Source organism: Echinops telfairi, unplaced genomic scaffold, assembly GCF_000313985.2.
Source record: "Echinops telfairi isolate 266 unplaced genomic scaffold, ASM31398v2 ScPeMD7_3533;HRSCAF=4204_1, whole genome shotgun sequence".
Taxonomy (NCBI): domain Eukaryota; kingdom Metazoa; phylum Chordata; class Mammalia; order Afrosoricida; family Tenrecidae; genus Echinops; species Echinops telfairi.
In genome coordinates this window covers 31,492,031-31,507,222 of record NW_022107432.1, presented here as the reverse complement: position 1 = coordinate 31,507,222, position 15,192 = coordinate 31,492,031, and the positions used below count along the sequence as shown (strand labels likewise).

Sequence of the window (15,192 nt, the reverse complement as noted above, 5' to 3'; positions counted from 1 at the left end):
TGTAGCCATGCTGATGGCAGCCAAAGCCCTGGAGATGCGTCCACCGCCATTGGATCTGGAAGACTTTGCACCCCCCAGGTTGTGATCTTCCTGCATGCTGCATCATTGCATGTGGCTATGTGATCCTGAAGAGGGATTTATGGACTAGTATTAGACTTCTGGCCTTGATTTGGACGGGCTGGGATACTTTCTTGGTATATAATTACTTCTTGATATACAGCTCTCTCTTACACATATTTGAGTGTCCCTGGGTTTGTTTCTCATGTCAACCCAGCCTAACAAGACTTCCAAACATTTATTGTTTTTAACAAAATAAACTGTGGTATAGGAGCCTTGGTGTATGCATAACTCAGCTTTGGCACTTAATAATTAATTCATGACCAATCACATTTAATCTTCAGGATTAGTTGGAAGAAAATCCCAAGCATTATATGATTTCAATTGTAACTAATGACACAAAAAAATCATTACCAATTTCTTAATATCAAATGTCCCATCAATATTCAAGTATCCTCACATGTCTCATAAATATATCTATTTTTCCCCTAAATCAGGATCCAAATAAGGTCCATAGATTACAATGGGTTGCTATGTCTCTTAAATGTCTTTTAATTTATAGGTTTCCCATACATATCCCTTTTCCTCTCCTTTCTTCCCTTCCTTGTAAATTTTCAACTTTTTTGTGCTATATTTTTTGCTGTTTTCTATCCCTTTTGTGGTCTTAGAGGGTTTCCCACAGTCTACGTTTTGCAGACTGCATCTCTGTAAAGTCATTTACCATGTTCTCCTGTCCCTTGAATTTGCTGTGAATTGGTAGTTGGCTCTTCAAATCTGGTCAGATTTGGGACAGGTGTTTGTGAGCAAAAATACCTCAGAGGTATTTTATCTCTTTTTTGTGATGTCAGCACCCACTAAGGATTATTGTAGTACCCCTGAATGGTGATATTCCAGTTCTTTAATTCCTTCTCTTTCTCTATTGGCTGGAATTTTGACTATAAAGTGAAGGGTCATGTTATCAACTATTCAGATACCCAGAAAACCCTTTTTTCTAGAAAGGTATGTTAAGTGTTTGATTCTTTCCCTGTACTTAATCATTTCCAAAATAATAAAAATGGCTTTCTTAACATTATTCAAGGGTGGGGGAGATGAGCCTTTTTCTTTTTTTAGAATCTTCATATATCCATGGATTTCAGCATCTTTGATGGGTTTGGCTGGTGATCATCTCTTTCAGATGGTTCCTATGTTCATGTTAATAAGATAAGATTAGTGAGGAGTTTGTCTTGAGTCAATCTCTTTTGAGATATAAAAGATTAAACAAACAAGCCAGCAAGCAGAGATGAGGGAAGATAAGATGCCAAGCCACATGACAATCGCTCAGGACCAGAAGCTCAAAAGAGACCTTCCTCCAGAGCTGACAGAGAAGCCCTTCCCCTAAGGCATCAACATAATTATTCATTTTTTTATCCCACAATATGCACAAAACTGAAAAACAATGCCAACATCGACAACCTAATCACTGAAAACAGTTTTAAGACTTTCCCCCAGTCTCTTTTGTTCTTAGAATGTATTACATTAGGGCTGCACAGTCTAATTACTGTGGTTTGCTATGGATGATAGTGGTAGCCCAAAATCCATTTGCAGAGCCACTTATATGGATTAAGCCTCTGGCCATTGATTGGCCAGGGATGTGAATAGCCTTGCTATCAGACAGAGTGTACTGGAAAGCAGATTAATGCAGATATAATTAATCTAAAATTTAACACTTGATCTCCCTTTCAATCCATCCTGCTTTCTTTTCTATTGAGACTTTTCCTCTGTTTTATTTTGTTATTGTTGTTGGGGCTGCGGGGGGGTGGGGGGTGGGGGTGTTGGCATATTTTTCTTTATATGAGATCCAGGACAGGTAAACCTATAGGGACAGTAGCTGGATTAGTAGCTTCTTGGGATATAGTGGTAGGGAGAGTTGGGGGGAATTGAGAAGCTAATAATAAATACAAAAATGAAAAAAATGTTCTAAAATTGATTGTGGTAATGATTGTACAACTCTTTCCAATGTGTTTAAATCACTGAATTGTATATGTGAATTATATGTCAATAAAACTGTCAATTTTTTTAAATTACTGTGATTTAATGTCACTTGAAATAGTTCTCTGAGCATTAATGGCACCGATTCAATAGGTTCATTTGTTTTATTTTGATTTTTGTTCTTAAGGATTGTTTACTTAATTTTTAAAATAATATAAAATATATTATTCTAGAGCCACATAGAAAATCAAGAAATTTTTAGAGAAACCCAGCTTCCTTTACTACCCTCTCTACCCTATTAATTCCCTCTCTCAAAAGCGATATGTTTCATTGGCGTACTACAGGGCTGTTTCTTGTGGATACCTGCCTTTTCTAGCTTTGAGAGGTTGCTTGCATATCTTGGCTCTTGCCCCTTCCTCTGTCTTTCCAAGGTTTTCTCTTGCTGCATTATTCTAAACTTTTGTAGTCAAATCTCCTTCTGTTTCTATTTTTTATTATATTGGCCTCAACTTGGATTATTCTGGCTAATCTTACCATCTCAAGACCTTTAGCTAAATTAGATCTGCAAAGTCCCTTTTTACAGGTTCTGAGAAATCAGAGAGCAATATCTTTGAGGGGACCATTATGTAATTTGCTCCAGAAATCATTAACTAATTGGTCTAGCTGACATTAATAGAATACTCTACCTGCATTCTTTTCAAGTGTACGTGTAGCATTCATGAAGAAAGACCATACCCTGGGTAATAAAACAAGTCTCATTAAAGGAAAAAGGATTCAAATAGATACTAATAAAAAAAAATTAGGTAAATTGGCCTTCATCAAAATTCAAAACTTTTGTGCTTCAAAGGACACCATCAAGAAGATAAAAAGGTATGAGCCCCTAATAAAATGTTAAAAAAGAAAAAAAAAAGAAAGAAGATAAAAAGACACAATCCATAGACAACTGACTGGATGTGGGGCTCCCACTTAATTCTAGCCCCAATCCAAAACCAATTAGTTCTATGGCAGGGCCCTGCTTGACCCTCACCCTCATGAAGAGATCACGTGAAGAGATTGGGTGCTACAACAAAGTCTGGTGAAGAAAGCAGATGGTGCCTGGCTATCAAAAAGAATATTGTCTGAGGTCTCAAAAGGCTTGTATTCAAATAAGCAACCCTCTAAGTGAAACGTCAATTAAGTCAACATGGAAGAAACACACCAACCTGTATGATCCACAGACGATAAATAACAAAATCCAAATCCAAAGTAGAGAAAAGTCTCAGAGTTTAAATTGTGAGCACCCAATTTTCAGAAGGCTTAGGATGGCATAGGGGTCCCAAATCAATCTGCAGGGACTCTGCATAGAAGAAACCTCTGCTGGATCCTCTCTGACCACAGTCAAGGAGTGTGAATAACCATGCTATCAGACAGAGACTATTAAAAACTTGACTATGGCTGATGGAGTTAGGTTATATTGTGGTATCTGGTCATAAACTCTCCCTCTTGATCCATTTTTGATTCATCTGGCTTTCAATATTTCCTGCCTTTTTTCTCGACATGTTTTGTACTTTCACTTAGTTTGACCTTATTGTTGGTTTTTTCTCTCTCTTTTAACATAGATTTGCTGTTAGTTTTTAAACTTACTTTTTGGGTAGATTTTCCAGTACATAAAGCACAGGATGGGTAGATGTATAGAGACAATAATTATTAATTATAATTATAAGAATTATCAGGGCTACAAGTAGGGGTGGTTGGAGGGAAATGAAGAGCAAAGAATGAATATAGGAGGGGGAGGATGCTCTAAAATTGACTGTGGTGATGTATATACAGCTCTTTTTAAGTATGACTGTACTGTGGAAGTGTATATGATCTATAGCTCGGTAAAACTATTGAGGAAACAAATGAAAAGCCAATCCACAGAATGGGAGAAAACATTTGCAAATTACATGTCTGATAAGCGACATATCCAGAACGTATAAAGACTTACTCTAACTCAATAATAAAGAGATAACCTGATTTACAAGTGGACAAAGGATCTGAACAGACATTTCTCCAAAGAAGACAGAACTGGCCAATAAGCACATGAGAAGATAACTCACCATCATTTGTCATTAGGGAAATACAAATAGAACTACAACGAGCACACTGCAGTACAGCACACTCACAAAACAAACAAACTCCCACTACCTCGAGTCAATTCCAGCTCCTGGTCACTCAAAACCTAACAAACCAAACTCACTGCCATCGAGTCAGTGCCAACTCAGAGCGAGCAAGGATAGCACTGCCCCTGTGAGCTTCCCAGACTGTAACTGTTTACAGGAGTAGAATGAATGCCCCATCTTTCTCCTTCAGAACCGCTGGTGATTTTGAACTGCCAACCTTGAGGCTAGCAGCCCAAGGTATAACCACTACGCCACCAGGGACTCCTGCCTCATGGCCACAGGAGGGTGCAAAAGGTTTGCACTAGGCTATCAACCTAAAGTTTGTGCTTCAACTCCACCCAGAAGTGCCAAAGACAAAGGGCTTGGTGATCTGTTTTCATAAAGCTTACAGAGAATAAAACCCAACAGAGCTATTCTACTCGGTAAGACATGGAGGCACACTCCATGGGATGGATATGGCGGAAAGCATGGACAAGTGTTGGTGAAGAAGAGAAATTTGAACCTTCACATATTGCTGGTAGGAATTTGCTGTCACTTTGGGAATCGGTTGAGCAGTTTCTCAAAAAGTGAAAAACAGTCATCATGTGATCCAGCAATGCCACTGCCAGGTATAGACCCAAGAGAACTAAAAATGTATGTCCATACCAAGCCTTTTGTACAAATATTCATAGTGGAATTATTCAGAAGAACCAAAAGTATCCTCTATCGCCGGCAATTGGATCAACAAATGTGGCATATCCATACAATGGAATACTATTCAGTCACAAGCAGAATGAACCTCTGATAGATGCTGCAACATGAATGAACTTTGATGGCACTATGAAAGAAGCCAGGCCCCAAAGACCATACATCGTATGACGCTGTTTATGTGCAATGTCCAGAATGGGACCATCAACAGACGTAGGAAGGAGATTAGTGGTTGCCAGGGACTGAGGGAAAGGGAGAATCCAGAGGGACTGCTAATGGGCACAGGGCTTCTTTTGGAGTTGATGAAAATGCTCTAAAGTAGATCGTGGTGATGGCTGCACAACTCCATGAGTATAATATAATCTACGGAATGATATTCCTAAGTGAATTCTATGATGTGTGAATTATGTCAATAAACCGGTTATTAGCGCAAGTTAATAAGAGGATATGCATTTGCCAACTTAGGTTTAGTGGACAAATTCTTTTTTTTTTAAATTCTTTTAAAACAACATATTTTAAAGAATAAATCCCATCCACTGCCATTGAGTCGATTCTGACTCACAGTGACCCTGTAAGGACAGAATAAAACTGCCCCACAGGGTTCCTGAGATGGTTAATGTCTACAAGAGCAGCCAGCCGCCTCCTCCTCTCACCAAGAAGAAATAGATCAGCTGAAATATGGATTGTCATTATTATTATAACCTTAGTCATTTTATGTAAGTCTATGCTTTAAAAAGGAATTTATAATTAAAACCTTTCCCAAATAGCTTGACTGAAATTCTACCACATATTTAAGGAAGACATGCAACCAATTTTGTAGACACTCTTCCAGAAATTGAAGAAGCGAAGCGACTTCTTTGTTCCTTCTATGATGCCCACATCAGTCTAAAGCCCAAAGATGACATTAGTAAGCCCCAAAAATAACATTACAAGAAAATTACAGACCAATATTTCTCATGAACATAAACTCAAGCATTCTTAATACTTTAGCAAATTGGTATATGAAATGGATTACACCATGCCTAGGTACAGTTTATCCCCAAAATGCAAAGTTAGTTTAACATTTGAAAATCAATCATGATAGTAACAGTATAACAAAGGGATATATTTTTAAAGTGTACACATGAAAATACTGAATTGTAAAATCTTGGTATATATTTTTACAATTAAAAAGAAGATTGATAGAAAAAAAGAAAGGGGGATTGCATATACAGTGAACCCTTGTTTATCACGGTTAATCGGTTCTAGACCCTACCGTGATAAATGAAATTCCGCGAAGTAGGGTTCCTTATTTGTAAATCAAATATTTTCGTAGTTAGAGCATAGAGGACATGAAAAAACACCCTTTAGTCACCATTACACTCGTATTACCCAATTTATTCAACGAAAAAGGGAAAATACAGTAAAACATTTTGGACGTTACAATGATCATTTATTATTTATTATATTATTTATGGCATCAAGCGTGTACAGTATGAGCCAATCAGTGGCAGTAATGACAGAGCATGCGCTGTTATGCAAAAACCGCGATAGAGTGAAGCTGCGGAAGTCGAAGCGCGAAGTGGCGAGGGTTCACTGTATATAAATATATAACCTCAAGGGTCAAATAAAATAAAATGTCAATTCCCGTTGCTACTGTTGTTTTCCTCAGGGCTTATTTATCTCTGTATTGCCTAAATAGTGTCTGCTAATGTTCTTTTAAAACACTGAGTGGGAAAAAAAATAAAAGAAAATACTGAGTGGACTTTTGAATGGATGGCACCCTCAACAGGTCTTACTGACTTGGGTAGGATCAGAGACCAGTTTCAACTGGTTGTGTCCAAGCGGCCAGTGTTCATTATCCTGGAGTTGATCCAGAATCCCTGGCTACTCTTGGCAGTATTTCTCCTGTTGTCAAATGTGAGGAAATAAGTCAAAATCCTGACAGGGCATCAAGAAACTATTAAACAGCTAACATGGTTCATCTTATGGAGGCTCAAGAAATTGCTGCTTCCTAACAGAGGCAAGAGTGCTACCCCATCACCACTGAGAGGAACTAGAATATAAAACTCAGTGTGAGATATCATGGAGTTCAACAAGAAAGAGAATGGTTTGAAAATGATTGTGGTAGCAATTTCCCAATACTGCCTGATACGATTGAACTATGGAATGCTATGATATCTATAAGAGTTCCCAATAAAATAATTTAAAGAGCACATCAATGTGAGTCCTTAAGAACTCCATTATGCCAGACTGCTTGAAGATGCTTCCAGGGACGCCCTCAGTCTCAATGAGTGAAGTGGAAAGGAACTATCCTCTTCTGGGGGGTGGGGACAGAGTCACCTCTGTACTGTCCCTGAGAAGTCTGTAGCCGGGGAAGGGACAGTGCCCAGTGCCCTCCGTTATGCAGGGCCATCCAGGAGGAGCTGTCTTGGGAAGGCTTTGGCTCAATTTAGGGAAGAGGAACAGAGACTGACCAGAGAGGAGCGAGGCGCGGTCCTGGCCCTTCTCTTTTAGCGAGCCTCTCCATTCTAACATGATAGGAGCCCAGGGCCCTCGCTTGGCTATGGCCAAAGACTACTTATAGAAATTGTCAATTGGCCTGTGTGGTCAGAGATGGAGAGCGGGTAACAGAAAAGGAAAAAACCAACCAAACCCAAACTCACTGCCATCAAGTCAATGCTGACTCATAGCAACACTATAGGGCAGGGTAGAACTGCCGCCGTCAGTCTCCAAAACTATAACTGTTTAAGGGAGTCTTTCTCTGTCCGAGTGGCTGGTGGTTTTGAACAGCCGCCTTTGTGGTTAGCAGCTGAATGAATAACCACTACACCACCAGAGACCCTGAAAAGGAAAAGCAGCGCTGGAAAGTGGAATTACCCACCTATATGGAATCATCTCAATGAGCACCTTGCTGGATTCTGTAGCCATGCTGAGCTTGTTTGCAACTACCGTGAAGCCAATGATCTGTAGGGGGTTAAAAAAAAAGGCAAGCATGTGATTCATTTACATTTCATTCTAGGAGCAGAGGTGCTTATAGCCTCTGTGAAGAGGAAATGCAACGGATGGAAGTCTACACATTGAGGCAGTTCAGTGGAGCAAGCAAAACAGGGTCCAAGGTTCTTTCCCTACGTTGTTTTTAGCATTGTGGCCAGAATGATAAGCAACTTCATCCAGCTTTGGTTCCAGATTCAATGATGGGAACACATGAGCATCAGACTTTTCTTTCCTCACTAACCTTTAACATCGAGACCAATATAAACACCCCCTGATATTCTCTCTCTCTCTCTCTCTCTCTCTCTCTCTCTCTCTCTCTCACACACACACACACACACACACACAGTTGTTAGCAAAGCAATTACCTGCTTTTATTTTCCATTTACTTCTAAAAATGGCAATTCTCCCTTCCAGTCCCTGACTTTTAGCTGGAGAGAAAATAGACAACCGCACAATGATTTCTCCTTAAAAGGATCTCACACCAAAGGAAATGAAATCAGACAGGAGACTTCAATGCCCAGGCTTTAAAATAAGTCATCAGTCAGCTTTGCCTCATTCTCCCTCACACATACATCCAGTTTCAATGCTGAGAGCTGCGGTGGGGTGGTCATTGCTTTGCTGTGATGCTCTGACCAGTTGAAGATCTCTACGAGGCCCACAGATCAGAATGGATGGAAGAGTCTGAGCCATAGCTTGGGTCCGAGAAGACTTTATGTAGCTAAGGGGCAAGAAGTGTGTCTAGTGACCAAAGAACTCTTTTCTTTCTATGGTAGATATAATACTTGTCCATGAAGGAAATTTGGAAAATTAAAGAGCAAAAACAAAAAGCCACCAGTGACCACTATCAATACTTCCGAGGTGTTTGGTAGTCTGTATATGTGTGTTGTATACATACACATAATTGTATAATTTAGTATGTATTAGTAACTGGTACAATTTAATTCAATACAGTTAAGGAGCTCAAATGTATGTGTCCACATCTTCTACCTGGATCCCAGGTGGTGCCTTGACATTTTCCCTAAACATTGTAGACTAAAATCTGAGGGATAGACTGGTTGGTGTACACAGTGTCCTCTAGTACAGCTAAGCAGCGGTTCCCTGGCCACTGACATGAGAACCCTTTTACACTGCAGGCCATGGCAGCTCTCAGCCTCCCTCTCCCATGTTCCTTGCTGCTTGGGAAAGCCAGGAGCACTTTTCTCCAGTCCTAAATTCCATCTCTAATCCCTGCCATATGGCAGCAAGAAAAGAGAGAACTTTGTCCTCATGAGGAGACTGGTATAAATATTACATTGCATAGAGTTATAGTAGCTATTGGAGCTGGTGAGTACAAGTTGGGCCACAAAAAACATTCCATGCCTAAATTGCAATAATTCTAAGCTTCCACCCACTTTTTTGGCTGGACCTCAGCTTCCTCGCCAACCTTACTATGATGCATTCTAACTATTTATAGCATTACTTAAAAGAGTTCTTTTTCTTTCTTTCTTTCTTTCTTTTTTCCCAAAAGGAGTTCTCAGCTATGACTCACAGACCAGCCTGTCGGCCATCAAAAGGTGTTTTCCAAAGGGAGCGATACTGCCACCTGGAGGTGAGTGCTACAAAGCAGATACCTACACTTTATCCTAGATTCTGGGCTATACTGGGAAAGTTAACTGCCAGTGGGGTGGTGAGTAATTCCCCCCACCCCACCCCCAAAAAGGGGGCAGTAAGTCAAATAAGTTTGGGAACTCATGCTCTATACTCTTGACAACCTTGGTTGATGCCCACCTGCCTTTGAGGCCTTTTGAGTATGATCCCCCCTCTCAAAGAGGGCTGATGTCTGAACCACAGGTGCTGATGGTGCTGGATCCTCAAGCCACAGCTTCCTAAGGTACCAGAACTGGGCTGAGTACGATGAAAAGGAGAGGCTGTCTCTAACTTCACTCCTCAAACCCATATACACACTGAAGCACAATTTATGGCCAAAGCAGCCACCACGTTTTGAGCCTTTAGGAAGGCTCAACTATCTTTTCAACTACTCCAAAGAAGAAAGAGCAGGCCCCTCCACAAGACGTAGACAACAGACAGAAGACTGAGGTTAGTCTCAATTCCCAAAGTGGTGTTTTTCCATCTTCAAAAGGATGAACCTTGGTTAATTAGTAAACCCACACACTGCTATCAAGTTGATCCTGAGTCAACAGTAACTTGATCAGACAGAGCAGGACTGCTCGCTGGGGTTTCTGAAACTGTAAATATTTACTGGAGCAGACAGCTTCATTTTTCTCCCCTAGAGTGGCTGGTGAGTTTGCACTACAACCTTGTCGTGAGCAGCCTGGTGCTTAACCTACGGTGCTGCCAGGGCGCCTTTGAAGGATGGGCTATACAAGAATAGCATACAAACCATGAGACATTGGCATTTTAACACATGGCAGTTGGAGTATTGTTTGTTTTTTACTCACACAAAGTTCATTGTGGGCTGGTGGCTCATCAGGGTTCCTTCTTTGCAAGCAGTGCCTTGAAGACCCAAGATGATTTCACCTGATGACTTCTAGCTCACTGTGTGACCGTTCAGATCAGCACATCCAGGAAGACAGTGTGCAGTGTGTGTGGGTGCATGCCTATTTGCTTAGGCCTCGGCCCAGAAGCCATCTGGTCTTGCCTAACTACATACGGGCTGAAAGATTTGAGGAAGCCCCACAGATATTTGAGGGACTCAAAATCTCTGCCACCAACAGAGATAGGCTCTCAAGCATCCAGAGCTCCATCCAAAGAAGAAAATAAAAGAAATTCAGAGCTCCTAAGAAGGGTAGGAGCCCTTGTAGGGTAGTAGGCTACCATTGGGCTGGTAACTGCAAAATCAGTTCTACCTTCCCTTATAGGGTCGCAATGAGTTGGCACAGATGTGATGGCAGTGAGAAAGGAATGGGAAAAGGGACCCTGGTGGCATAGTGGGCTACGCATCGAACTGCTAACCGAGACGTCATCAGTTTGAGCCCTTAGCAGTCGCTCCTCAGTGGAAATATGAAGCAGTTGCTGCTCCTGAGAGGATGTAAGAGTCTCAGAAACCCAAAGGGCCACTTCGACTCTACCCTACGTGTGAGTGGCTGTGAGTCAGAATCGACTTGATGGTAGTGGCTTTGGTTTCGGTTTTTGGTAAGAATGGGAAATGTTGGCTTTCAAAAACTGAGGCTAACTTATAAAACTGTCCTTGTCACTGTAGAAATGTTCGTGACAATGGCAACAGAGAGCTCTTAACCAGTAGGCTCTAAAAGCAGGAGAAAGGTAAGGCGTTTCTACTTCCGTAAAGATGTAGTCACAGAAGCCCACAGGGGGCAGCTCTACTCTTTCCACAGGGTTTGCTATGAGTTATAACCGACTCAAGGGCAGGGAGCAAGACTTTCAAAACAGACCCAAGAGATAGGATGGCAGACATCAGTGCCTGCCCCCGTACTGGGAAATGTACATCCATCGTGCATTCACTATCTCGCCTGCCTCAAGTCCTGCACTGTGGCACCGTGAGAACAAGAGGCGGCCGAGGGGTGGCGACGATATGCAAATGGACACAGAACCTCTCCATCATGGAAACCAAAACCAAGCTCACTGCCATCTCGTCAACTCTGACTCATGGCGACCACACTGAACGGGGTAGAGCTTCCCTGGGAGCTTCTCAGACTGTAACTCTTTATGGAAATAGAAAGCCTGGTCTTTCTTCTGAGAAGTGGCTGGTGGTTTTGAACTACTGACCTTGCAGTTAGCAGCCCAACTCGTAACCACTAAGCCACCAGGGCTCCTCTCTACATAATAGAAGATGAGAATTCAGTAACACTGAACATGGGCCTGTCACGCAGTTAGCAATGCATAAATATGTCTAAGGACAAAGGTGTGGATAACCGAAAACACAAAGATAATAAGAGTGGTTCACTTTGGGTGCAACTATAGGGGATTTTTTTTTTTTTACTTTAGGGTTTTCAAGAATTTCTAGAATGATCCCATATTTCATAAGTGGAAACAAAAGCCCCTCAGTTAAAAAAATTATTATAAAGAAGTAGTAGATAAAGTACTCTGGAAATACACAGATTCCACAAATGAAAGCTTGAATCCCAGATGGAATGGGTTCAGCTTTGTCACGATTTGATTTAAATGTTTATTTGAAAAATTATTATCTTTATAGGCTCTTGTGAACCTTCCTTTTCCTGGGGCACTTGCTTTCTATCTAATTGGGAAAGAAAAGTTGGTTTTACAAATAAATAAATAAAAAGTCGGTATTTAAAATGACCAGAACCATGAACGACAGGGGGGGCAGGGGGGTGGGGGGGGGCCCAGGGGCGGGGGCATCAATAAACCTACCAGTAGGAATTCCATGGGAAACTCGATGGGATATCGATTAAAGGAAATTTTGATGCATTTGTTGATTCTCAGAATGACCATCACAGTGAGAAACAGCAGGATGCTGGTGGAGTTAGCTTTTGGTAGAGCTATACAGTAGTTGATTATGTTCTGGAAGAAAACGAAATCACAGAGCTTGAGCAAAGGATGTGGTTTTGGCGCTAAGCACTGTTGAGCCTGTCCCGACCCAGAGCGACCCTGTGTACAACAGAACACTGTTGGGTCCCGGGCCATCCTCACAATGTTAGAGCCCATTGTTGCAGCCACTGTGCCAAGGGATAGCCTGGCCAAAGTCTGGGAAATGATCATCTTCCTCGATTCGTTCAAAAAGGAGGCTTGGGAACCACAGAGTTCTGTGTTTGTTGTGTGTTGGGCATGACTACAACCGTGAGGGCAGCTGTGCCTGCGGATTGTTTTGCTTCCTAGTGGGAAAATACACAGTACTGCCCAGTGGGGAGATAGTACTATGCTTCAGGATAACAGACACGGTCGTCGTCATCCTCCCAGACCCTACGTGTCACATGAAGTCCCTGGGCCGTGTTAATGCTTAATGTGCTTGGCCACTAACCACACGGAGGTCTAAGTCCACACAGAGGGACGTTGGAAGAGATAGCTGGTGATCTACGAGGTGGGGGTGGGGAGCGCTTTAAAAGGTTAGTGGGGAAATTCCATGATCTTTTCAGTCCACTGGTCCACGGACTTTCTGAAGCCTCCTGTACGTCTGAAAAACGAGCCAAGGAAAACCTCAAGGAGCACAGCTGACACAGTGTGTCAGCCCTTCTCTGACACACTGAAGGTTGCCAGCTGTCAAACTCTAACTTAGCTCCTACCTCGCTCGCTGGCTCACTCGTGCAGTCGGGGAGCTCTTAGTGATATGCATTCTTTGGCTCTTTTAGAAAACATGCCTATTAGATGGCATGCATTGGGAGGCATTAAAGACCAAGTCCTCATACAATGAAATCAGCGGGCGTAGGAGCCCATGAATGGTGGGAATGTGTCTGAGAAGAAGAACGCAATGTTTTCCCATGAAAAGACAGTGATAGAAGGTGGACGCGGTGAGACCTGATAAAAACAAGGCAAGCCAAACGGAGTTCGGCTCTTACAGCTTTCACTCTACGCAGGAGCAAGTTGTTTGCCATTTGAGCTATGTTTCAGTGCTATGAATTGCATTAGTCATGCTGTGAAACCATCACCACTGTCCACTTCAAAGGCCAAATCTTGATGTGAAACATTGCTTCCCAGTGTGGGTGCTGGAATGACCCAGGGCAGCTGCAAATGCAGACATTCTGGATTAGGGACTATAGTATAAAAAAAAATTTTAATGGCTAGGTGGTGGAGCTGAGTAAGTCCCCCACCACCCCCACCACACCCCTGAGAAGGGAGCAGCAGGCCAAATCAGTTTGGGAAGCTATGATGTAAACTGTACTAGTATGAAGGGTGGGCTTGAAATGGTTACTGTAACTGAGGGCATGGCCCAACTGACACGGGCTGTTAGCCAATCTCCCATCCCCCAGAAAAGCAGTGGCATCTAGAACCCTCCTAACCTGTGGGCCATGGCGCCTGTTGGGAATGGGTCTGCTTGGTCCACTTTTCTTTGGAGAACAGGTTGGGGCACTGGTAATTGGGGGTGAAATTACTTACGTAAAAGAAGGCGATTGGGCCAGCATGGAAACTAATCATGATGCCGAAGATGCACGTCAGCTGGGACAGCATGATGTGGAGCGCTGTGGCAGCCAGGTAAGCATTGATGACAGAATCCGGGAGGTAAGTGGCAATGAAGCCAAAACCTAACATGCCCATTGACAGCTGCAAATAAAAATGAATCCGAGTGAGGGCAGAGTGTCCTCAAACCAGCAGCGGCACAGATCAGGCTCCCATTGGGGACCCATAGCCCCTTCCCAGAAAGAGGAGTGTCCAGTAAAAAGAAAAAAGAAAAGCTTGGGTCCCTTTGGTAACCTTTCAGTAATCTTTCTTTAATGAGCTATGATTGGTAAGATAAAGTGAGTCCTTGTGTGTTGGGTTCCAAGGCTCTGAATAAGCACTCCATCCTTTTCTTCTTCAGGGGCACTGCCCTGGAATCTATGAGGATCTCTTCTATGCTGACGTGGGGGAAAGGAGGGCGAGGTGATGGCACCAAGCCTCTGCCCTTGTAAGAATCCCTTTCATTCTAACTTTGACAGTCCATCGCAGGAGGGGTTAAAGGACTCTTGCTTATCTTTGCTCCCCAAAAACCAACTCACTGCCATCGAGTCTATTCGGACTCCTAGCAACCCTATAGGACAGAGAAGAACTGCCGCCCTGTGGGTTTCTGAGATGACATCATCATGGGAGTGGAAAGCCTCATCTTGTTCTAGTGGAGTGGACTGGTGGTTTTGAACTGCTGACCTTGTGGTTAGTAGTCCAATGTGTAACCCAGGACACCACCAGAATGTATTTCTGTCTTCAGGTTTATTTATATCCTGAAGGGATAAATAACTATATTTTGTATATGTGTGCAACAGAATAAGAAGAGAGGCCTGATATTTGCTTCCATGAATCAGCCAAAAACAAACAAACAAACAATGGATCACAATAATCTGAGCTACAATCTTGGGTTATGCAATGTTTCCCCAAGGGCTATCTGCACAGCAGTCAACAACAATAATAACATATTTAATCGTAATGGGCATATGTCACGATTAATAGCAGTTACCTTTTGGAATAGGATTAAAGTTTGGGGGTGCTACTTTGTACTTTACTTTTTATTACTTAAGTGGTTTTTGGGGGGGCAATATGCATATCTATCTTTTATAATACAAATGTAAGAAAATGGATAGAGAGCCAGTGAGCCCCAATTCTTTTCAGGAAGTATGTTAGCAAGCAAACAATTGGCATAGTCCATGAAGGACCACTCAGTAGAAGGGAGGGAGAGAGGAGAAGACAATGAAAGCCCAGAAACCTACTACTGTCCCCACGTCATCCTCCATTGCTCTAACAGCTCTCTGTAAACAAACTCAGC

General features: G+C 42.2%; 1 protein-coding gene across 3 annotated transcripts in view; it reads right to left on the bottom strand.

Annotated features, from left to right (window-relative positions):
* Positions 1 to 15,192, bottom strand: part of SLC26A8 (solute carrier family 26 member 8) — a 90,775-nt gene that overhangs the window by 35,020 nt on the left and 40,563 nt on the right. For all 3 annotated transcript variants that reach the window (XM_045294922.1, XM_004710816.2, XM_045294923.1), the window contains exons 6-8: positions 13,836 to 14,000; positions 12,156 to 12,305; positions 7,717 to 7,799 (exon numbers count right to left, since the gene is read on the bottom strand). In XM_045294922.1, coding sequence (XP_045150857.1) covers positions 7,717 to 7,799; positions 12,156 to 12,305; positions 13,836 to 14,000 — 398 coding nt within the window. The remainder of the gene's footprint in view (positions 1 to 7,716; positions 7,800 to 12,155; positions 12,306 to 13,835; positions 14,001 to 15,192) is intronic.